At 39.2% G+C, this 21,264-nt stretch overlaps 1 protein-coding gene across 5 annotated transcripts in view; it reads left to right on the forward strand.

Moving 5' to 3' along the window:
* KCNK2 (potassium two pore domain channel subfamily K member 2) overlaps window positions 1–21,264 on the forward strand; it is a 223,915-nt gene that overhangs the window by 166,527 nt on the left and 36,124 nt on the right. For all 5 annotated transcript variants that reach the window (XM_059414015.1, XM_059414017.1, XM_059414016.1 and 2 more), the window contains exon 6: window positions 4,303–4,442. In XM_059414015.1, the coding sequence (XP_059269998.1) occupies window positions 4,303–4,442 (140 nt within the window). The remainder of the gene's footprint in view (window positions 1–4,302; window positions 4,443–21,264) is intronic.

The raw sequence follows: 21,264 nt of genomic DNA on the forward strand, positions 1-21,264 counted from the left end.
AATGGGCTACCAGCTTGATTACTGACAAAGGCAGCTGGGGATGTGGCTTCAATCTATAGTGAGTGGTCTTACTAATAGCCAGGACCCAAACCACTGGAAACGTGAGGACTGGGATACAACTCCTCTCAACCCTTGACCCCCAGGGCTTTAGGGTGGAATGATTTCATTTGGGAGGTAAGTCAGTTTTATCTCTCAATCAGGTTTTGAATATTTTGGAAATCAGCATAGACTGAGCTTATAGGACGAGCCGGGCCTTTATCTAAAAAACCTGCAAGTGCCTGCTGTAGCCTCCTGGGCTGTTCTGCCCCCTAACCAGTGATTCTTTGGGGGCCAGGTAGGAGATGGTTTTCTTAATGCTAGATAGAGGGATTGCTCCAAGCAAATGTTTAGGAAACCCACTATTGCCAAAATGGGTTCCTTGCAATAATGCCATAAGTAATATAATAATAATAATAATAAACCTTTCTTGAGCTACATTTTTAGAAGTTTAATCTGCTAGATCAGATTAGATTCTGGCTAATCTGTTTACTTAAGCACTAAGGAGAAAGCCAGAGAAAAATGACACCATCGCGTACCATGAGCATAAGAAGAGATTTATTTTAACGACTGTTTGAACAGTTTGTAAGATTCCTGAAAAATTTATACCTCCACCCCTCTTTAGTATTTTTATTACCATCTGTCTGCTCTCCTATAAGGATGAGCTAGAAAGGTCTGGAGATGGAGAGGACTTGTGTGTGTATTTTCGGTAGCAGCAAACAGCCGTGAAGTGACCGAACCTACCAAGTGGGTAAGGAGCCCCGGAGGGGAGTGTGGGTAGTAGTGTCCTGCAGGCGACCATCTCAGGAGTCTGTGCAAGGAAGGGAAAATGATGGAGTAGCCAAATGGAGATGGGGGTTGGGGGCACAGGCCGTGAATCCAGGACAGAGAAATTCCCCTATGTTCTTAATCAGCGAGAGACCCCCGCATGTTCAGATTTCCTGAATTTTGCTAGACTAAAATTGGTGCTTATGATAGCCAGAAAAATTTTTGTTGACATTTCCTGATTTGAAAATAAGACTAACAGCTCCTTTTAAAGTGAGTTTTTATAATATTACAGATATTTAAATGTGGATTCTTAGATCAAGTGGATGAAATAATGCAGAAGTCAACTCATAAATCTTGGCTATCAGAAAGCAAATAGGACTTGTGAGTCGTTGGACAGCACTCCTGTGTACACTAGTTTTTCCCAAATTCTTCTATGGCCGGTATTTTATCCTAAGAGTGGCAGTGCACAATGGGAAACATTCCAGGCCCGAACGCTCAGGCTAAGAATCCACTGAAACTTGTGGGATGAGCATTTTACCCAAATATAAACCTTGGGGTGATTAAGCTAATTTACTCTTTTCAAACCGTGACATCCTGTTTACAAGAAAGAAGACCTAAAAAGTCATCTTGAGGATGAACTAACTTTTAAAATCAACATGTTGGTGAACTTAAGTGTTAAGTGAGTCACAGCTATTTGGATGAAGATTTTCTGGTTTTGAAAGAGAAAGTACTTGGGGGGAAATGTCATTTGGGTTTCACTGAGATGGAAACATTTGAAAAATGGAATTCGCTAGCGAGCCTATCATATAACAGGTTTCCACACACACTTCTTGAGTCACTTCTGTGAATTTGTAGAGCTGCTTACCCCCCTGGGCCAAGTCTTAACCATCACGAGATGCATCTGGCCTCCACAATCCTTCCCAGAAATGATACTTTTTTCTACAATATTTTGAAAGTAACATTACCTACTTTGGAAACTGTGTTTCTAAAATTATTTTTTGTCCCAAAAGCAAGCTGAACCTTGGTCTGTTCACATTACTTGCCTGATAGAAAAATGTTCTCTTTTTACCCTGACCCTTTGATATTTGAAAATGTCATTGCGGGCAGCTGAAAGTCTAATTTATAGTCATGTTACATTCAGTATTTTGTGTCTGATTTTAATGTATAGTTGCTATTAATGTATAATGTTCTTCTGAATGTGTGGATTGGATCTTTGTGAACTGAGTGCATCCCTGACCCCTCTCAGCACCCCATCTCTGCGTTGTTCTCACTACAGTCCTCCTCGCTCACTCTGCCCCGTTAGGCATTAGATCTTTATTTAAGGATCCTGCTGCCTACCTCCACCTGCTGGTCCTCAAGCACTTTAAACCTATCATGGAGCAGTTTCAATTGCTTTTTTTTAAGTTTACTTATTTTATTGATCTCTATACCTAAAGTGGGATTCGACCCTACAACCCCGAGATCAGGAGTCAGTGTTTTTCTGACTGAGCCGGCCAGGCCCCCTTCCCTCCCCTTTTTTAGGCACTGTTCCTTCCCGCTGTGTTTCCTGTTCAAGTTGCTAGTATCCTCTCTTCTGTTGGGAGGAGGGGCAGAGGGACTCTGGTCATCCTAGAGCCCTTCCTTGATAATGCTGCCTCTACTGCCTTTTCTTTTCCATTCGAGCCCTAGATCAGGCACAGTAAACTCTTGGATAGTTCAGAACGAAAGTTTCTCATGGGACTTCCTTATCAACCTTCCTTCTCTGCTGCTGGGTCTTCCCACGTATATGGTCAAACATGAACAGAAGACTTACCACCTGTAAACTCTAACTATGGCCCATCTCATCAGGAGCAAGTTTTTACAACCTGATACAACTCGTTTTTTCTAGATTCCTCTCTTCTACCCATCTACTCCCTGGTCCCCATCCATATGTAACATTAGCTGCCAAAAGTCCTTTGAATATGTCATATATTTTTACACTGGATTTTTCTGTTTTGATCTTTATTACTGAAGACTCCCTTTCTCTCTTCTCATCTTTCCCCTTCCAGAAGTTAAAAAAAAAAAAAAAATCATTTTTTCCTTGTCCTCTCGTAAGCACTTTTTAAAATTCTTTCTTGCCGTCACTTGATCTACCCCATGATGAACAACTGTCTGTGTGAGGCTTTTTCAGGGTAAATTATGAATTTCTCAAGAGAGAGACTTGTTCTCTCTCTTCTGAAGAGAAGTAACTGTTGCAGTGCTGGGGAGTTACTAAGTTACCCCGTTAATATGTGCTGAGGTAGGGATGCGCTGAAATGTATTCAGATTCTCCCAGGTGTAGTTTCTGTATCAGATGGATGGAGAAGTAACAAAGGTTAGAATAAAGCAGAAGAGCTCCTTGGCTAATTTTTTTCTTGAGAGCCAAGGATTTAAGTATGTGACATACATAGGAATTCCTCTGAAAATTCAGAAACTAATGAATGGCGGTATTACCTGCAAATTACTGTTTGTTCCGGTTAGCCCACCAAGGCATTGCCTCAGACATTTGTTATCAATCCCTTGTATTGGTGACTTTAGAATAAGAACCACTTTCTGTCCAGGGTGACTTTTAATTGATTGGTTTGCATGTATTGATTTGGTAGCATGAATTGATTGGCAGTAATGTAAATATGAGAAGTTAAATGCATACCCAAAAAAGTGTCATCTCTGTCTTTTACTTGTTATAGTAGAGAAATGAGTACACTTGGAATACTTAAGTACAAGGCTAGTTGAGGCAGATTATAGTTTAAAAAAAAAAACAGAACAGGGGCGCCTAGGTTGCTCAGTGGGTTAAAACCACTGTCTTCAGCTCAGGTCATGATCCCAGGATCCTGGGATCCAACCCAGCATCGGGCTCTCTGCTCAGCAGGGAGCCTGCTTCCTCCTCTCTCTGCCTGCCTCTCTGCCTGCTTGTGATCTCTGTCAAATAAATAAATAAAAATCTTTAAAAAAAAAAAAAAAAAAAGAAAGAAAGAAAGAAAGCATCTGAGAAAGGTTTATTTAGGGGCACCTGGGTGGCTCAGTGGGCTAAAGCCTCTGCCTTCAGTTCGGGTCATGATCTCAGAGTCCTGGGATGAGCCCCGCATCGGACTCTCTGCTCAGCAGGGAGCCTGCTTCCCCCTCTCTCTCTGCCTGCCTCTCTGCCTACTCGTGATCTCTGTCTGTCAAATAGATAAATAAATCTTAAAACAAAACAAAACAGAACAAAGGAAACTCATGAGGACCTGGAGATGTAATGAAAGGTTTCATTAAGAACCTAGTGACTGAATATAACACTTGGATGTTAACTAACTGGGAGTTAAAATAAAAACTTAAAAATAGTGACGATTTCTTGAAAAATAGATAAGGACAGGAAAGAATCTGTATGAAGAAAATTATGTGGATCGATCGACAAGATTTCTGTTGCGTAGCCACAATTCAGCGGATACTTTTAACAAGTTATCCACATTGTTTACTTTCATAAGAATATGAAGTGATTTCGTTCTTTGTTTTCCCACACAGGTGGATCAGATATTGAATACCTGGACTTCTACAAGCCTGTCGTCTGGTTTTGGATCCTGGTAGGACTGGCCTACTTTGCTGCTGTCCTCAGCATGATCGGAGACTGGCTCCGAGTGATCTCCAAAAAGACAAAGGAAGAGGTAAGAGTGAAGGAGCGTGCAAAAAACACTCCTCTTGAGCTAATTCCGTAAACATTATTTTTCATCTTTTTTTGACATTTTTAAAAATAGATGTTATTTAAGATTTTTAATATTTATGTTTGGTGTGGATTTGCTGTATGGTAAGTGTAATTAAGGTAACAGATACTTGCTAAACACCCCTATGTACCAGGTGCTGAGGCTGATTTATAATGAAAAAAAGATGTAATTTGAAATATTCGCTATTTCTTCTTCCTTTTTCTTTTGTTTCATTTCTTTTTTTCTTTTTTCCTTAAGGGCAAAGGTAAATGTTATTCCACAAAGAGAAACAGAATAGAAAATACTTATGTCAAAATGTCAATAGCATGGAAAAGTGAATGTATCATATAATATTGAATCTTTTTACTATATTGAATTATTTCCTTCTTTCTTATATCCCTATAAATGTGTGCAAGTACACACAGTTATGTATACATATGTGCCCAAAACTGTAGGAGTTATGGCCAAGTGCCCTGTGTACAGATTTCAGGTGTTAAAGAGATACTGTCTTACCCATCTTTACAGCTATACATATAGAAATGAACATTAGAATTTTGACGCATGAAGTTTTAGAAAGTTTAAAATTTTAATCTTGTTCTTGAAATTTTATACTTTGGAAATTACATTTGGATTTCATATTTATAGGCCCAGAAATATTATCAGTTAAGTGTTCATAGTCAAGATGCCAGCGAGGTTAGTTTCTGGTCAGATCTCTCTCCATAGCTTACGGATGCTACCTTCTCCCTGTGGCCTTTACATGTTCTTTTCTCTGTGCACCTGCCTGGAGAAAGCACTCTGGTGGCTCTTCCTCTTCTTATAAGGATGTCAGTCAGCCCTGTAGACTCAGGAATGCCATCTTATGACCTCACTTAACCTTGATTACCTGCTTAAGGCCCCATCTCCAAAGACCATCACGCTGGGGGTTTAGGGCTTCAACTTATGCAGCTTTAGAGGACACATTTTGGGCCAGAACACCATCCTTTGAAATAAAGTGAAATTCCGGCATTACCTGGCTTACTTAGCATAAGAAACAAGTTCATGTGCTTTCCTAGGCCTGATCTCCATGTTTCTTTTTCGTATTGTAAGTCTTTGAGCTTTTGCCTGACCTTTGGAGTCACATGTGGTTTCTGGCCACCACATCTGTAGAAAGCTTGTGTGAGTAAAGGCCATGAGCAAAAAGTTCCTGGGAGCCCTCCTGGCGCGGGGACTGCAGCTGCTCTGGTCGGTCGAGCCCATTAAAATGGAGCCACCAGTTTGAGCAGATGTTTGCTTTGTTATTTATTTATAATCCAGTTTAGGGAGACGACAGAATGGAGTTACAGATTCAACAGAAAGAAAGGCACAATTTATAACTGATATATAGATGATCAGAGCCAAAGGTTTTATAAACGGAAATACTGCAAAAATGTCTACAGCGATGAAAGAGGGATTATTCGATCATTTTATTTTGAAATAACTCCTGAAAGGGTATAATTAAATAAAATGCAACTAGATACATTCTAGTTGTCACCTTTATGCAGACGGACGTGCAGGCCGGGTGACTGTTCACCGTGTGTTCCTTACCTTCTGTCCCTAAACCATTCCAGACACCGTAACCTTTACAAACCGCCTACATGTTCAGAAGCAACAAGGTTATGTCTAGCTCTCAGTCTTGATGAATAAAAATGCTACGTATTTTTGATAACTTGAAATTCTATTAAAAATATAATATAAAATATACAAAATAATATATAGCATTAAATTTCCAGGGGATATTAAAACACATGCTTTCCCTGAATGGAAATATTTGGCCTAATAATGTCTGTTATATATTTTAAAAATACTCTTCAACCAGATCAGGTGAGTATTAAAATCTACATCTAATCACATATGGCCTTATTTCTGGGTTTGTTAATATTAAAATATATTTTGTTTCCAATAATAATGGAAATAAGGACTAATTTTAATGAAAACATGGTTAGAAATAAGGAAAAATCGTTTTTGATGAACGTGCAGGAATAAAATATTTTGGTATACCTGATCCATCTGAAATATTTGCAGAAGAAATGGTTAGTTGAAGCAAGACAGCATTGTTTCAAAATGTCACACATAATTATAGTTGATCTGCAATCCTCAAGGGAAACAATAATGACCTCAATCCTTTTTCCATGGAGACACATGAGTTTCTGTAAGTGTTTATTTGTCTCATTATTTTTGAAAGTTTAATGGAGAGTAGGCACATGTTCAACAAGAATTGTATGACTAATTATCTTTTCCTATTAAGCCATGTCCCTCTTCTGAGGAAATGTTTCCATTTAGAAAATAAAGATTACTTAGGTATTCTGGATAATACAATAAAACCACTATCTGCAGCAGGTGTAATAAAAAGAAAAATGTGACCACAAAAGTCAGAAGGGAAATTTTGAAACAAGCACAGAATAGTGCCTCCTTATTATGCATCATTTTCTACTGTTTATGGGCCTTCTTTGAAAAGCCTGTGATTTCTGCATAGTTCTTGTATTGATCGGTGTATACGTTCCCGTGTCTGGAGTGTTCCTGTCTATATGTGAGACGGACACCCCCACAGACCAGCCCCCACCCCTGCCTTGCACGCCAGTGTCGTCTGACAGCTGGCCTCAGTGAGTGGACAGGCTAGCATCACGTCTTTACCAGTGTCATATGTTTTACTCTCTGGAGGGGTTTGTGCTAACGGAGATGCTCCTGCTAGCGAGTTGGCCTCTGGTCTTAGGTTGGGAAACTGTGGTGCTGGAAGGCTTGCAAGACTGTGCCTGGAACTTAGTTTGCCCCAGGGCCCTGAGAATATGGAGGAAGACGGTTTTCATCTGCTGCTTAGCTGGTGGCAGCAGTAGGTATTTTCCAGACCTCCATCGGGATGGGGAGGCCTCGCTTTTATGAAAGAGCTGGGACTTGGCAGCCCTTTTTCCTGTCCAGGATGGGCAAGTATAGAGCATTTGCAGCCTGAGTCCTAGAAAGGTAGGAACAGACCACTTTCTGTTATTCCTTATGGGAAAAGGGCTTTGACTAGGAAAGGCTTGGCTGCCCTTTGAAATCAGTTAGCCTTTATTCTGAAAACCTGAGGGAGCCTCTGAAGGATTGGAAGTAAGTAGAATGAGTGATCGTGTCAGCATTGAGGAAGATGGATTAGGAACAAAGTTGGATGCAGGGAAATCACTCGGGAGAGGTTAGTGGAGGAGTCCAGGTAGTACAGAACGAAGGCTCTGGGGTGGCAGTGGGACGGAGATGAAGGTAGGGGTTTCACAATTATTTGGGGGACCGAAGGACTAGGACTTGGTAACCCATTAGCTTTGGGCAGTAAAGAGAAAAGGAGGGTGACCTCCATGGTTCTGGCTTTGGATGGATTTGCAAAAGTCAGGAAGATGAGAGATTCTGAGGGAGGAATGAAGATGTCATTTTGAACATGTTGTGATGGAAGGATGTGGTGGGTATCAGGGGGCTGATGTGAGCGTAAACAAACTTAGAAGGAGGGAGCTGGAGAGATAATGGGGGGGGGGGGGGTTCATCCCTACATAAATGACCGTGTAAGCTGTGAGTGCAAATAAGTTCACCTAATTGGGATTTGTCAAGTAAGTCAACAGTAGAGTTAAACATATGGAACCTGGTGTAATACCTTCATTTAAGGGGGTTGGGGTTAAATGCAGGGACCATAAAGGACTATTCAGCAAATAATGTATTCAAATACATTGATTCGCAGTAGGGTCTGTTGGAGGGACAGATGAATTGAGGTTTTGAAGAAAGGATGATTATCGTAACCAGATGGGCTAAAGGCACTGGGGAAGAAAAGGAATGGGACATAAAACAGAGAAGTCACAAGAATTCCCATGAGGTTGTACTCCAGGAGTATCACTCCTATAGGAAAAAAAAAAGTGTAAATCTTGCTTTCTGGGATTGTGCCATGGAGTGGGTATATTCTAAGATGGGCCTTTGGGCCCATCAAGCACAATTCCCAAGGCCAACAGTCAAGTATTTTTAATGGAAATAGGAGCCCTTGGACCACAAGTGACAGAAAGCTATGTGCATGGCGGGGCAAGGGGTTGAGCAGTGCTGACCGCCCCGATCCTGGGTCCTGCTGGGCATGCATGCGTGGTGAGTATGGACAGTGAGGGGGAGGGAGGGAGGTGAGCTGTGGCATGGCAACGGCAGATTGGCAGGACAGGGAAAGGACTGGAGGCATGGAGACCAGCTGGGAGATTATTTAACATCTAATTGATTCCTAAATCATTCATTTAAAAAATACTTATTAAGTACTGTATAATGAGTGCTTTATTAGGTCTGGGAGTAACTTCACTGGTACTAATTTGAGGCTGATGTCTTTTTTGGGAAGACTCCACAGGTGATGCATTTCCTAACTGATCTTTATAATGTTGGCTTTTACTTTTCTTCTAGAGATGGAAAAAGGAGTTTTGACTAAGAAGGCACTTAGTCTTTGATTGATTCCTAAAATAGCCTGCTTTTACCTTTTCCGTTCTCTTTGCCCCCTTCCACCCTCCCTCCATTCCCTCCTTTTTTTTAACCTTAAAACAGCATTTATCAGACTTTGTAGTTGTTGCTTTGATTTCCAACATCGGGTGGGGGTGGGGGTGGCATTACTGTTCAGTTCAGATTTTTTCTTGGTGTATTTTTGTTGTTCTCTATTGAGATGCTCAAGTAGTGGTAAATAACTAAAGTTGGAGTATGGGCACAATATACAGTGATCATAAGACTTGGCAGGTTTATAGTTCCGTGCATACAACTCTTTGCCTAAAGAGTAACAATAAAATCAATGCTGACGGTATCATGATGTGTCACTTAAAATAAGGCAGATATAATGGTCCCTTCTTGTCTGTCCCATGGGGAAGGAGGTGTCCCTCACTGTGCTATGGGGAAAAACTCAGAGCAATCCGACTCTGAGGTCCATCTGCTGGTCTTTATTTGACTCTGCTTGGTTGTGCTGAAGCAAAAGGTCCTTCTCAAGTTATTACCTATATAGTATTAGTAAATAGGAATTTGGAAAGGAAAATAAATATAAATAAAAGAACAAATAACAATGTAAAACTTAAATTATGCTTTGAGGCAAGAGTAACTCTTATACACCAACCAGTATGTGTCTAATTTCTAAGTGAATTTTATGGACAGTGAATTTTATGGAATTTTATGAAATTTTATGTAGACTCAAGACCCCAAATTATGTCTCTAGACCATCCCAGAATTATATTGCATTCCAGGAACCTTTGCAGGACCAGGGTTAGGAGGCTCTTACCAGTCAAAATATATGCTAAAAAAAAAAAAAAAAAAAAAAAAAAAAAAGGATTTCAGAATGGTGAAAATGGAAGTAGTTTTTCCTAGAATATGCTTTCTTTCTTTTTTAATAGTAAATGAGACAGCTCAGCTGTTAAATATAATTGCTAATAAGGAAACTGAAGCACAGGGAGGTAAAACGATTGCTTAAGGTTATAAAGCTTAAAAGTGCTAGAATTAGTCATTAAAGTCGTAGAATAGTCAACACAGATGGCTTGACTCCATGATCCAACCTTTTTGCTAAACTGCCTTTTTTTTTTTTTTTTTTTTTGGCTATACTGCTTCCCAAGTGCCTAAAAAAGTAAGGTGTATATTATTGTATTGCTGTTTTTTTCTTATTAATTTTATAGGTAGGTAATATCAACACATTACAAATAAGTACCCAAATCCGACCCATCTTTACTATGTAGCTATAGAAAAGGGTTTTGTGAATTTCGTCTGGTCACTGATTGTGCTATGGTACAAGTCAGTGATCTCTTGAAATCTAAAGTTTTAACATTCCTTTAAACGGGTGGAAATCATCTCTATGATTTCCAAAAAGTGCGTGGGCTTTGGAGCCCTTAGAACTGAGATTTAATACTATCTTAACTACTTACTCGCTTTGCAAAGTTCACCAAAATCCCTACTGTGTCAGAATCTCCGTGTTCTAATAAAGCTAGATTTAAACTCCTTTATGAGGCTGCTTTATAAAGATTTAGTGGGTAGAGTGTGGGATGTGGCTACGTGCTTACTAGATGCTTGTTTTTTTCCTCCTGGGTTTCTGAAGAAATTAGTATCAAATTATCATCCCAAATCAAAGAATCCTATAAAACTCTAAAGCTATCATCTAGGTATTATCATATATTTTTCAGAAATGCTATGAATGCTTATATGCCCCAGCATCTCATCCGGTTGAAATAAAAAGTAAACATAAAAGAAAAGGTAAACAAGAAAACATTCAGGTTATGTATATTGCTAGAACTTAATCACAAACCCAGAGACCATGTGAAAAGTCTAGGAAAAACTGAGTGCAAGAATTTCAAGTGTATTGTATGTTCTATGGACTTGAAATCTAGATCCTGCATTAAATGTCCCTTAAATCTACTCACACTACTATTATTTTAAGTCTTGTCTTAAATTAGAGCTACAGATTTCTATTGTCTTGATGTATGGACTGAAACAGAATCTATTTGTATTTTTCCTTTTATTAAACCAGGAAAGAGTAGCTTAATTTTAATTTTAAAAAAATATGTGGGAAGATTCCTTTCTTTTCTCTCTCTCTCTCTCTCTCTCGCTCTCTTTTAGATTGAATCCTCACTATTTCTAAATTATAACTTCTTTTTGCTCCAGGTATTTCACAGAATGTCCTCTTGTAATGGAAATTCAGAATAATTTTTTCCTATTCATTTGTACATAATAGGAAAATAACTTAAGTTAATAGTTTTTGCCTCAAACCACTATAAGTAATTTTATATCCTTTCGCTAGAGAGCATATTATGGGGATTTAATGCATCAAGATATAATGTTATCTCTTTTGACTGTTTTGATACCAGTATCTGTTCTGAGAATTTGTGTTAAGAAGAGTGGTCACTGTGAACTTTGCTTTCAAAATTGTTTTTGGACTTTCTTCCTCAAACCAAAGTATTGTGCTTGCCTGTATGCAGAGCTAAAATCAGTCAGATTTTACAAAACTTCAAAGTAGTGTTTGCTGAGAACACAAGCAAGTGTGTTTTCAAAGATGGATCAACAAAATAAATTTGTTTTTAGTTCCTCTTCATAGATGGCTCTTCCTAAAAGAATATTTGTTGTGGTCATTGGGAGCTGAGTAGGGGGCCCACTTTGAAGTTCAATCAGGGATTATTTGATCATCTTTTGCAACAAAGTGTGGTGATTTGTTTAGTGTTCAGTGCAGGATATCCTAATTGTAGTAAAGGAATTTGTTAGTTCTTCCTCCCTAAACTTGATTTGAACCAAAAGAATGGCTTCCGATGAAAGATGATGTGTGTGTACACACACACAGAGATATAAAATCTGTTTCCAAACAGGGAAGATTCCCTGTTCTTCTTCCAGTAAAGTGTTAGTCCACCAGTGCTGTTCATAAAATATGTATCTCTCCTTCCAGACACATGTGAGAGTTACACTTCCTCTTCCCCTTGTGGTTGGTGAGCCACAGGAAGAGTTCTGGCCAATGACCTGTGGCCAGAACTGATATGAGCCAAACAAGAAGATGATTTAATTGCACCAGTGAGCCCCCAAGAGTGTACTTGCCTCCCGAACAATGACCCTAGGAGGCCATGGTGCAGTGTTATCCTGGGTTCCTAACTAACACCGTGAGCAGAGGCCACTGCTGACATGAGGGCAACTGGCCTGAGTGAGAGATTAACCATCATTGCTTTAAGGCACTAAAATAAGGGGCTGTTTGCTAGATACTATAATTTCCTCTATATATTTTGACTAGTCTTGTAAAACATAAACATTGCTCTAATTCAAGGAAAGAGGATAATAATTTGGAGGATTAAAATTTTATGTCTTGTGCTCATATTTGGTGAATTTTGTATGTCTCCAAATCTGATGGACTTTGGTATATTGCCTGAATTTATAATATTTAAGATACTATGTTACCTGTTTTTATATTATTTAAGATTCATTAGTGGTTCTATTAGAACAGAAGCATCAAGGTAACCGTTGAAGCAACCTGTTTTTTAAGGAGACTATAGGTGGACTTTAAATTGTACAGAGACCAGATAGTCCTGTTCCTGTAAAGAAGCGATCTCTGCTCTCATTCAGGACTATATAGTCATTCAGGATTCCGTACAGTGATATTGAATCTGTTCTATGTGTAAACTTTCTAGAAGAAAGAATCTTGAACTGATGTTGAGTTTCATAAAACCAATGCATAACACCAAAGTAATCACAGATAGAAAAGAGCAAATATCCTTATTTTTTTTGAAATTTATTACATTGAACTATATGAAATTATTGACATTCAACTATTTTTGACCTTAAGAATCACAATTCCATATGGTTTAGCCTATTATTCTAAGGAACTGTATTTACAAACCAATTTTTACAAATCTTATAATTTTCATAGTATAAGTTATACATTGGATTATGACGTATACATTAGGCAAAATCATATTTGACTAGACACTGCTTTATTAGCACTTGGCTAAAACTTGTCAAAATTCCATTCAATTATGTATAAACTGTAGATGTTTTATGTATAACTTTTATACATAATTATAAAAATATAACATTTATAAATATATATAAGTATATAAAAATTATGTATAATTATGTATAAACTGAAGATGGTTGTACTTTCGTGTTCCACACATCTGTCCTTATTACTCTTGTCAGGGGTCCCTCCAGACTGTAGTTCTGGATTTCCCTGTTCTTTCCTTACCTGGACATGTCATAACTGCTGAAGCTTTCTCTGGGGCCACGGCACACCAGTCACAGATATTGATTTCTCATTTTATTCCTAATACAGCTAATACGAGGCTGAGACCATCTATACCTTTGCAGAAGTCTTAAGGAATACCTCAGGGAATTACAGAGCAGAAGCGGACAACTTGATACTAAATGATCAAAGCAAATTGCTCCTAGAGTCCTTTGGTCTTCTCCAAGTGTCCCTCCTCAACCTCTGGCTTGGTGGCATATTGTAAGGCTCTGTTTACCACTCGAGATGAGTTTATTCTCTCGGGTGTTCCCTCTCCTGAGGGCAGAGACTAAACCAGTAGAAAACCAATTGATGTGATAATAATACATCCAATATATAAAAAATATACAACATATGCAAACATATTCTCCCCCAAATGGAGATACCCATTTAAATTATTACAGATCATACTGGATTGGTCTAAAGCAACTCCATTTGGATCACTCCCTCTGGCAAGGTTGTCCTAAGAACTGGGGATAGGTACTTGACGTACATGTCTGTGATTAAACAAACAGAGAAACAAACATGCTCTCCAAAGTAGTCACTTTCATAATGAGGTGAATGCAACTTACAAGGATAAACTCTAGCTCCAGAACATCAGGTGCTTATGATCCCTGAAATGTCAGTTTTTTTCATCTTTAGAATTTAAAAAAAAAAAAAAAAGGAAAAAGAAAAAGCTTCTTAAATCTTATAGCTAAGTATCCCTGCTACACATGGTTATTCATCACTGCCATGGCAATGACTTTCATAATTTCTCTATACCAACAAGCACTTAGTTATCTGTTGAGGAAAACTGTATGAAATATTGCCCTAAAGCCTAGTAGAAAATCAATCATATTGGGAGATCCTACTATACAAAGGAATGTATTTTTGAAACTGGAAGCTGTGTATATAAACATGACGATACTCTTTTTTTTTTTTAAAGATTTTACTTATTTATTTGACTGACAGATCACAAGTGGGCAGAGAGGCAGACAGAGAGAGGGAAGCAGGCCCCCTGCTGAGAGCCTGATGCAGGGCTCCATCCCAGGACCCTGAGATCATGACCTGAGCCAAAGGCAAAGGCTTAACCCACTGAGCCACACAGGCACCCTAAACATCACTATGTTCTTGATGGTATTTCTCACAAATGCCAAGGTTTGTAATGTGTTGGTGATCCCTTCAGTATCTTGGTGCCCACTGGTGAGAACCTGGGACATTTATTTTAGTGAGGGTATTTTTATGTTATTTGGTAACATATACATAAAAGTCTTTGTACTGACCATTCCCTCCATCAGGAATGCTCTTTGCTTTTTTCCAGGATTATCTATCAGGCTCACTTACTGGTATTTTTAATTCTTCTTTTCTAAAATTCTATTTATTTATTTGAGAGAGAAAGAGAGCATGCATGTGAGCACAAGCAAGGGGAGGGGCAGAGAGAATCCTCAAGCAGACGCCTCACTGAGCTTGGAGCCTAAAGCAGGGCTCGAACCCAGACCCTGGGATCACCACCTGAGCCAAAGTTGGAGGCTTAAGTGACTGAGCTACCCTGGCACCTCGAGCCTTTTTTTTTTTTAAAACAACTTCAGCGTTTAACTATGAAAATAATTTGCCATTCAAAAACAACAAGAAAAATCTTCCCCATTAAAATAAAGTAATCAAAATGGCAAATATTATAGCTTCTTACTTCTTTAAAATAGTCCTTGCAAGGCTGCCCCTCTACTCTAGATCTTTCTTATACCATCACATATTGAAGAGAAAACAGTATTACATTAATGCTTGAAAGTTTCATTTAACATAAGGATTTGTTCAATGATTTTTTTTTCATCTTTGGCTTTAGTGGTCTTCTTTGACACATTAAAAGTGCTGCTGTGAGGGTGCCTGGATAGCTCAGATGGTTTAGGCCTGTCTTTGGCTCAGGTCCTGGGATCGAGTCCCACATTGGGCTCCCTGCTCAGCAGGGAGCCTGCTTTCTCCCTCTGCTTCTGCCTCCCTCTCATCTCTCATGAATAAATAAAATCGTTAAAAAAAAAAAAAAAGGTGTTGCTGCGGTAACCAGTATGTGGGAGAAACATTCACCTTTTTGTCACATACCATCTGAGAGCAACCAAACTCCTCTACCCCCAGCAGTCTTGATTCTCCTTGCCTTGCTGTATTTTTTCATCATATTTACCCAGCTTCTTTTTTTATTAATTTTTTATAAACATATTTTTATCCCCAGGGGTACAGGTCTGTGAATCGCCAGGTTTACACACTTCACAGCACTCACCAAAGCACATACCCTCCCCAGTGTCCATAACCCCACCCCCTTCTCCCAAACCCCCTCCCCCCAGCAACCCTCAGTTTGTTTTGTGAGATTAAGAGTCACTTATGGTTTGTCTCCCTCCCAATCCCATCTTGTTTCATTGATTCTTCTCCTACCCACTTAAGCCCCCATGTTGCATCACCACTTCCTCATATCAGGGAGATCATATGATAGTTGTCTTTCTCTGCTTGACTTATTTCGCTAAGCATGATACGCTCTAGTTCCATCCATGTTGTTGCAAATGGCAAGATTTCATTCCAACTTCTAACATCCTATGTGATACACTCATTAATTAGATTTCATTGTTTATTGCCTGATTCTCATTTTAGAAGTTCTTATTCATAAAAAAGGATTTTTTAAAATTTTACTTCATCAGAATCACATAAAACAATCCTTGGCATATAATAGATACTCAATAAATACATATCCTGTACTTCTTAAGTGATAAAAGAGAAACAGGCTAGTCTTTCTTCTCTGGCAAGTCAGAAATGCTATTTTAATTTAGTTCATTTTTTACATTTTCAGTAGAAACAAAGTATACTTATTTTGGTTACTTTTATTCATTCTATCATTGCTTACAGATACAAATAAGTTATAATTAAGATATGAAGGATGATTAATTTCATGATTAAATACCTTGACATATAAGCTACTTAAATTTTCAATGAGCTAAAACTATTTATATTTCAGTTTTAAAAACCTAAGCAATTACTGTAACATACCTTACTCTGTAAGAAATCGTACAGAGTATTTTTTTTGTTTTTTTTAATTAACAAATAATGTATTATTAGCCCCAGGGGTTACAGGTCTGTGAATCGTCAGGCTTACACACTTCACAGCACTCACCAGAGCACATACTCTCTCCGATGTCCATCACCCAGCCACCTTCTCCCTACCCCCCTCCTCCTGGCAACCCAAAGTACAAAGTTTAACACCATCAAGCTAGAAGCTAGTTTAAGATAGTCTCTAGCTGCAATCAGATGTCAGGAAAATTTCATTTTTATTCCTGATGTGACGGTTTTATGACCGGAAGCTTCTTGGAAATTTTAATACCTTTATTGTTGTTTGTTTTATTTTAAAATAATTGATCCTTATTATTCCCTGTGGCTACCTTAGAGAGTTCCCTCCACCCCCACCCCTGCCCATGTGAAATATTGCTTATAGGCAGTTGATACTATTTTAAGCACCAGGAACTTTTTCCAGAAGACTTTAATATTTCTAAATTTTCTAGGCTATATAAAACTGCACAGTTGCTGATTTGAAGGCCATTTATTTTATTTGAAAAATGAAATGTATGCATGAGTGAAGAAAAATGCAGGCAGGCAGGGAGATTTGTGCATAACTGACCTATTTCTAGAGAAAAATACACATAATAATAGTATTTGTTAAAGGTGAAGAAAGTGTTTAGAGAAACTGTTTTCTTAACATGAAATTAATTTAATATGGTGTCCTAAAAGAAGAATTGGTATGTTTTCCAAGATCTCTAATTGGAAAACATAGCTGCCGCTAATGCATCATGCTAAATAATCTAATGTCTGTTTTTTTAATTAGAAAATGTTTGCTCAAAAACGCTGGCTTCTAAATCATTGTTAATTTCAAACAGCACAGGTTTTCTCCTCCCATTATTGGAAATGGTGTATCTGAGACTCAGTTTGACCCACCAGGGAATTCTGAACGAGCAGTTTTAGAAAAGAAGTTGTACTACCTCTCCTCCCCTCAACAATTTTAAACACTAAACAATCCTCAGAACAGGGGGCCTGGGTGGCTCAGTTAAGCGTCTGACTCTTGATTTGGGCTCAGGTCCTAATCTCAGGGTCGTGAAACCGAGCCCTGAGTCAGGCTCCATGCTGAGCATGGAGCCTGCTTATGGTTCTCTCTCTCCCTCTGCCCCTTCCCCTCTACTTCCTACCCCCCACCCACACTCATGCTTTCTCTCTCTCAAAAAAAAAAAAAAAAACACCACAAAAACAAAAATACTTCAGAACCACTGACACCATTTCAGACACTTACATGCTAAACTAGATATTTTGTATTTGTACGTCATTAATGACTACATGTGAAACAAACTATTTATAGTTTTTATAATTTGAGAGGGTAATATTTGGCCTGCTTGATTGGAAGAAAAGTGTTCCTGGCTTTGAGACATCCTGTAGTATATAAAGCCTATCAAAAAATGAAAATGTAACCAAACCAAACCAGAGTTTGTCTGCCCAACGACCAGCAAACCATAGTAACTGTCACCGAGCTCTGGCATTGGAGAAAGACAGGTGTTCGTTGGTGTGGCACTGCCTGAAAGAACGGGGAGCTAACACTCCAAAGTTCTGAACTGCCTGTGGCTTACAAGGGAGAGTTTTAAGGCAAAATTTGAGGCAGGGGTCTCCTGAGAAGGCGGACGTCATTGATTGGAGGCTCATGAGGTTGTGCTAGCAGATGTCCTCGTGCCGCTTAGCCTGGTCACCAGAGGTCTTTTCCATCCTGAAAGACCTGTAATCTGAAAGATTATTCTTACGTTAGCGATTTCATTAGGGACACTGGATCATCCTATCTTTAGGGTAATGTGAACTAACTAGTAAGCTACTGGAGTTGCATTCTGACCTGTTCCTTGGCCAGTCCGGCCATGCCGGGGGGCTGGATGACCTCTTGTGTTCATCCTTTCATCCAAAGTGACAAGATGGCCCCTGGCTTCAAAAATGCGTTACATAGGATGCCTGGGTGGTTCAGTTGGTTGAGTGACTGCCTTTGGCTCAGGTCATGATCCCGGAGTCCTGGGATCGAGTCCAACATCTGGCTCCCAGCTCCATGGGGAGTCTGCTTCTCCCTCTGACCTTCCCTCTCATGCTCTCTCACTCTGTCTCTCTCTCTCTCAAATAAATAAATAAAATCTTTAAAAAAAAAAAAAAAGAAATGTGTTACATAGTTTTCTATCCAAGATAGACAAAGGCTCTGTTACCTGCGTTTGACCAGTGGGAAAGCTCACATGATTCACACAGTCTTTGCAGGCATTGGGAGGGTGATGCCGTTATTAATGAGTTTTTTGTAGGAAGCTTAATGAAAAAAATGGCTAAGTCAGAGGATCCTTCTTATTTAAGTAAGCAGTTTCGACCTTACAAAATAGCCCCCCCCCATTTTATAAGTGTAAGCTGCAGAATTATCGTAAATGTCACTTACTGTTCAACAGTCATATGCTAAAGCTGGATCTTATAACAGTTCCTTAAAGTAGAGGAGCTGTAGAAGTACAAATTTGAAGTTGCTTCGAGAACCCCTACCTTGCCAAATCCAAGGATCGAAAGTGTAGGTCCGGTAGGGTAAAAGCACAGAACTCAAAAATGTTTCAGAAGTTCTTGGGAAATGTCAGATTTCTAGAATTGAATATTTGATGAGTGTTCTGTGTTCAACCTACTTATTCTGTTGTCTGTTTGTGGGTCTTTTCATGCATCCTAATTCACTGCCAGCTGACCCAGAAACAACTTGAGATGTATCTGTCTACATCATTGCTTGTTTGACCCTGGTCACTATTATAGATACATTCCATTTGTCCACATTTGGCATGCATGAGTAGCATGGTGTGGTGATCTTACATTTAACTAGGCTCTCAGGTACCCTGGTATTTTGTCTCACTAGGGAATCGTGTGTGTGACTTGTCCCCTGTTGGACAATCTGGAAATTTGAAGAGATTTTTAAACTAAAGAAAAATGGAAGTTTCCTGGAAGTTCCCATTTTCCATTACTTAAAATTCTCAAGCAACCAACTTGACATCTGCAGGTAGGAAGATAAAGAAGCTAGTGAGAGGAGGACTTGGGAATAATTAGCCTTTAACAGCTCTGTTATGAGCCCACAAGATGTTCAGTTCAGACCCAGGCAGAAAGTTCCATCTCCCCTTTTCTCTGAGCATTGGCTTAATGTGAGCAGTAATGAAGCAAGGCTTCCGTAGTCAGTATCAAATCAAAAACAGTAAGCATTTATGGTTTGTCTCCCTCCCAATCCCATCTTGTTTCATTTATTCTTGAGGGTTGCTGGGGGGAGGGGGTTTGGGAGAAGGGGGTGGGATTATGGACATTGGGGAGGGTATGTGCTTTGGTGAGTGCTGTGAAGTGTGTAAACCTGGTGATTCACAGACCTGTACCCCTGGGGATAAAAATATATGTTTATAAAAAATAAAAAATTAAATTAAAAAAAAAAAAACAGTAAGCAATGCTGGCAAGGTGCCTGGAGGAGCAGTGAATTTGTCGTTGCTTCTCCTCTGCCACTTCTCAACCTTCTTGCATATTCCTTGCCCCTTTATGCTTGATGTAATACAGGCTTCATAAAAGAACCAGACCAAGGTATAACATAGACCCATTATAACACTGCTCTCTGTTAAATGGATACAAACAAAAATGGGTCACATTCTCTTCTTGAAAGTATAAGGTGGTATCATAAATGCTGCATATGAAATCAGCTTGCCCCAGGAGATTAGCAGTGGGAGAGAATGGGTTCAACTTCATTTTCTCTTGGTAGAGTTCCTTAATTTTTATGGAGTATGAGTAGATGCTCTGGACAGCTGCCTTCATGGGCAAGTGGTGTTAGTGCCCAACATGCCACATACTCTTTAGAAGCATTTGTTGACGGGATATTAAAGTCTAGCTCTTTGACTTTCCTTTCACAATGAGTGCTCCGGTGTTTTATTCTTTGTTCAGTGGTGGTGTTTTTCCCTAAATTCTAAATCCATACGCCATCAATGGATACAGCTAGGGAGACAGGCTCACAGACTTCTGATTTGCATGCACAATACTCAGGGGTGAGAGGCTATCGGTGCCTTTTTGCCATGCCCTCAATATTTCTGTTCCCCTGTTATTTTCCATCTTTTCCTCCTGTTTCTTATGTAGCTTCACTACAGTTTGCCAGCATTAACTGAAATCCAGTGTTGTGCGTGTAAGACAGAGCATGTCCTGCACAGTGAACAGCATTTCTATAGAACTAATTTGGCAATGCTACATTGGGCTTGGGAAAGGCAGCTGGGAACATTTGTTTCATATTCCGTGAACACTGCATTAGTAGACCCTCTCTTCTCCTTTGGTTCAAATACAAAGTGAAGGAAGAATTCTAATTCTGCATTATTTTCCAGAATCACTTTTTCCCCTAAATGTATGTTTTACACATTCATTTAAGAATAAAAGCATGAGGGGTTCCTGGATGGCTCAGTTAAGCATCTGCCTTGGCTCAGGTCATGATCCCAGGGTCCAAGACCAAGTCCCACATTGGGTTCCTTGCTCAGTAGGGAGCCTGTTTGTCCCTCTGCCTGCCACTCCCCCTGCTTGTGCTCTCTCTCTGACAAATAAATATATAAAATCTTAAAAAAAAAAAAAAGAAGAAGAAGCACAATTCTTTGCAATCCAGTCTAAAGATGGCAATGAAAGGGCATGCTATGGACCGCACTGTCCAATGGAAATATAACACAAAGTACAAAAGTAAGCCACATATGTAACTATAAATTTTCTTTTTTTTTCCATTTTTTTTAAATTTACTTATTTCTTAATTTATTTTCAGCATAACAGTATTCATTATTTCTGCACCACACCCAGTGCTCCATGCAATCTGTGCCCTCTATAATACCCACCACCTGGTTCCCCCAACCTCCCACCCCCTGCCCCTTCAAAACCCTCAGATTGTTTTTCAGAGTCCATAGTCTCTCATGGTTCACCTCCCCTTCCAATTTCCCCCAACTCCCTTCTCCTCTCTAACTCCCCATGTCCTCCATGCTCCACAAATAAGTGAAACCATATAATTGACTCTCTCTGCTTGACTTA

This window comes from Mustela nigripes, chromosome 10 (genome assembly GCF_022355385.1).
Source record: "Mustela nigripes isolate SB6536 chromosome 10, MUSNIG.SB6536, whole genome shotgun sequence".
NCBI classification, from domain to species: domain Eukaryota; kingdom Metazoa; phylum Chordata; class Mammalia; order Carnivora; family Mustelidae; genus Mustela; species Mustela nigripes.